This window comes from Camellia sinensis, chromosome 7 (assembly GCF_055761805.1).
Source record: "Camellia sinensis isolate YWXY chromosome 7, ASM5576180v1, whole genome shotgun sequence".
NCBI classification, from domain to species: domain Eukaryota; kingdom Viridiplantae; phylum Streptophyta; class Magnoliopsida; order Ericales; family Theaceae; genus Camellia; species Camellia sinensis.
The window spans coordinates 102156395-102160194 of record NC_138967.1 but is presented as its reverse complement, the minus strand read 5'-3'; the positions used below and the strand labels follow the sequence as shown (position 1 = coordinate 102160194).

The window sequence follows — 3800 nt, the reverse complement described above, 5'->3', positions numbered from 1 at the left end:
AAAAAATAATTTTTTTTGGCAACGGCATCCTCCGTTGCCAAAAAAAAAAAAAATCATTTTATTATTTAAATTTTCATTTGTAATGAAAATAAAAAAAAAATCATTTGTAATCCCCCTTTCCATTCCCGCTCGGGTCTCCCCCCATCCCAAACTCAAAATCCCCAATCTCTTGAACCCAAAATCCCCAATCTCAAAATCCCTAATCTCTTCTTACGTCTCTCTCTCTCTCTCTCTCTCTCTCTCTCTCTCTCTCTCTCTCTCTCTCTCTCTCTCTCCTTCTCAATTTGTTTCAGATGCTGATTAGGATGATTCACGATCGAGGAGGAAGAGGAAGAGCAGGAGTTCTAGGTGTAGAAATAGGAAATCGGAATCAAATATCAACATACATACATACAGACTTGTTTGAATCGTCAATCAAATATCAACCAATCGATATCGATGGCTTCATCTTCGGATTCCATGGGCAACACTTTCAGAGCTCGAGTCCAGAAGATCTTCGGGTCTCTCATCATCATCATCATCATCATCATCGCTAAGCCCTCCGTGGTCTCTCACCGACGACGAGGTTGAGAATGTGACACGGTTGGGAATGTCATTAAACAAAATTTATATCTTGAAATTTTATGTGGAGCTATATTGGAGACAAAAAAATTCTACATGTTTGATTTCTTATCGGAGGTAATCTTTGTGTCTAAAATCACAGTATCAAAATTAGGATAATATGATGGCATTTGATTCTGTAAATTTGTAAGCTTGATGTGTTCCTCTCTTTTTTCCTTTTTTCCTTTTTTCCTTTTTTTAAAAAAAATTGATTTGATTAGCTAATGATGATATAGAATAGAATTGTTTCTTATTTTTTGGTTTTGTTGAAACATATATTGTTTTTTTTTTTAATTTTTATGTGATGAAGTTTCATTGGTTATTATTTTGATATGATTCTGATGATTGGTGAAGTGTGTCGTAAAGGCTCTAATGCATCAAGAGGTGAAAAAAATTATTTTATGTTGAGTGGAACATGAATGAATACCTGTGTGTAGGCTCGGCTAGGAATGTTTTGTGCACAAGAGGTTGGAAATGTGACAAGCTTTGCAACTTCAAGGGCACCCTCAGACCATACTAGTTCCTCTTTGTTTGTTAAGAGAGTGGCTCGAAATGGTTCTCCCCCATGGCGAGAAGATGATAAAGATGGACATTACATATTTGCGCTTGGCGAAAATTTAACTTCTCGCTATAACTACACTACCATCACCAAAGATATTTTCATTTTTCAATTCACTTGATCATTTTGTGAACTTTGAAGTTACTAAAATGAACATGCACCACCATTGCTTTTTTTTCATTGATGTGGTGGTGCTATCATTAAATAGGGCTTTTGCCTTATAAAGTTTTTATGCAAGTGACTGAAAGCCATAAGGTGGCTTTCTGATGTGACCTATTGAAATCCTTTTAATAGCAACTTTTGCATTTGATTATAGCTCTACTTTCAAGGATATATGCATAATTTTTTAATTAAACAAATCCAAGGCATTATTTTTGTCTCAAAACTCATACTAAGCAGGTTGTTTGATGTGTCTAATATTGTTATATTAATTTTTCTTCATTAGATTCTTATTTTTTTCTGATTGTACTTGTGTTGCTTTGTTGTTTGGGTGCAGATAAGATTCACAGCAAGATGGGCGAAGGTATTTCTTAATAAACATATTTCTATTATAATATTACTGAAGTTTAATTTCAAGCTCATCACATGTCTTGTTTTTGTTGATCTATATTTTATATAGGCACCTTTGGCCAGGTCTTGGAATGTTGGGACAGAGAAAGGAAGGATATGGCTGCCATTAAAATTGTTCGTGGTATTAAGAAATATCGTGAAGCAGCTATGATAGAAGTTGAAGTATTGCAACAGCTTGGGAAACATGATAAGGATGGCAATCGGTGAGTTTTATTTCATGAGTTTAATGTGTTTCAATCTCTCACTGTTATTCCTCATGTTTTGGTGGGATTTTGTAAATTCTGTGTCAGTGGTTAAATGGGTTTATTCCTTGCAGTTGTGTGCAAATAAGGAACTGGTTTGACTATCGTAACCATATCTGTATTGTAAGTATATAATTGATTTGGTGGGTTAAATTCCCCAATTTCAAGAATGTTTTGGGGTTAAGACTTGTGGATGGATTCAAATGGCTTTAACAGGTGTTTGAGAAGCTTGGACCAAGCTTATACAAATTTCTACGGAAAAACAATTATCGCTCATTTCCAATTGATCTTGTCCGTGTGATTGGCAGACAACTGTTGGAATGTGTAGCATGTGTGTAGTAATTACTTGGACCAGTTTCTTTAAATTCATCATATTATTTTCCGTTTTCTGTTTTTACTAGGTTTGGTTGGTGATAGATGAAAGCTAACATTAATTCATTTCAATTTTATTTTTAAGCTGCAAATTCTTTTATACAAAGTTCTGCTAAAGATTTTTGTATTTAGTTAGCTTCCTCATCACATACATTAATATTTGGCTTTATTTCTCTAATTTGCAGTTATGCATGATTTGCATCTGATTCATACGGATTTGAAGCCTGAGAATATTCTTCTAGTGTCTTCAGAGCATGTTAAAGTTCCAGATTACAAGGTAATGCGTTGTTAGGTGGTTATTTGAATCTTTCTTCTTCTTGTCTATGTATATTGTACATGATGTATAGTGGACTTTCTACTGTTAACTTGTGTTGAGACCTTATCTTGTATTCTTTGTGAACAGGGTTCCTCACGATCGCCAAAGGATGGTTCTTACTTCAAAAAAGTTCCAAAATCAAGTGCCATCAAGGTAATTGATTTTGGCAGCACAACTTATGATCGTCAAGATCAGAGCTACATTGTATCAATTCGACATTATCAGGCACCAGAAGTAATTCTGGGTATGCTATTCTCAACTGCTATGGCTTATCTTTCACGTTTTTCTGATGTACCTTTAAGACTGGAAGACATATCCAATTAGTAAATTTTTTTTTATGATTGTCCAGGGCTTGGGTGGAGTTATCCTTGCGATGTTTGGAGTGTTGGTTGCGTCTTAGTGGAGTTGTGCTCAGTATGTTTGATGATGCTTGTACTAGTGCTTTGGTAGTCATAAATGATTTTTAGAGCATGTTTTATTAACATTAAGTACATTTTAAATAGTAGGAATAGGGTAATATTATGTTTTCTAACAAAGTCTAAATATATAATTTAGTTTATTCTCTGTAAAAGCTTAAGATATTTCGAATGTTTTTCCCCCCTCCTTTGATTAGAAAAATAGAAAATGTATTCGGCAAGAACAAATAATTGACTAATTAATCTCTTTTCATTTATGTTGCTTGGCTGCAGGTTATGTCATTCCCAAAGGATGTTTTGTGGTTCCATTTCTTTCAGCAGTCCATTTAGATGAAAATTTGTATGAAGGAGCGATCACTTTCAATCCATGGAGATGGATGGACCCTTTGAATCAGGTCAGTCAAACAGAGATGCGCACTTAGATTCGCTAATTATACTATGTATATATCTATATGTTACATAATAGCAAGTTTAGGAATACAGAACCGGACATAAAAACACATGAATGGATAGGACTTACAGCATTTGTTGATGGGACCTACTTTTGAAAATTTGTGTCCGTTGATGTATTTTGTGTCTTGTTTTGTTCTGTATTTGATTTATGTGTTTCTAGACTTATTGTTTGCATATTACCACTTTGCTTTCATCTACTCTTGAAAATAAATAAATAAATAAAAGCTATTTTTTTGTTTTTGTTTCCTATATAAAGGAAAAGAGAAATTAGA

At 34.0% G+C, this 3800-nt stretch overlaps 1 protein-coding gene across 1 annotated transcript; it reads left to right on the top strand.

The window, feature by feature from the left end:
- The first annotated feature begins 787 nt into the window (after nucleotides 1-787).
- LOC114310426 (serine/threonine-protein kinase AFC2-like) lies at nucleotides 788-3471 on the top strand. The gene is made up of 8 exons (XM_082877102.1): nucleotides 788-1682; nucleotides 1779-1932; nucleotides 2046-2094; nucleotides 2188-2302; nucleotides 2529-2620; nucleotides 2747-2903; nucleotides 3009-3073; nucleotides 3349-3471. Exons 1-8 carry the CDS (start codon nucleotides 1673-1675, stop codon nucleotides 3403-3405), a joined length of 699 nt encoding a protein of 232 aa, XP_082733228.1. The 5' UTR covers nucleotides 788-1672; the 3' UTR covers nucleotides 3406-3471.
- Nucleotides 3472-3800: the final 329 nt, after the last annotated feature.

What these genes read in the sequence shown, in the direction of transcription:
- LOC114310426 (XM_082877102.1), top strand. An exon ending in ATCGTAACCATATCTGTATT is followed by an intron (nt 2,095 to 2,187) that starts GTAAGTATATAA and finishes TGGCTTTAACAG; the next exon opens with GTGTTTGAGAAGCTTGGACC. An exon ending in GGCACCAGAAGTAATTCTGG is followed by an intron (nt 2,904 to 3,008) that starts GTATGCTATTCT and finishes ATGATTGTCCAG; the next exon opens with GGCTTGGGTGGAGTTATCCT.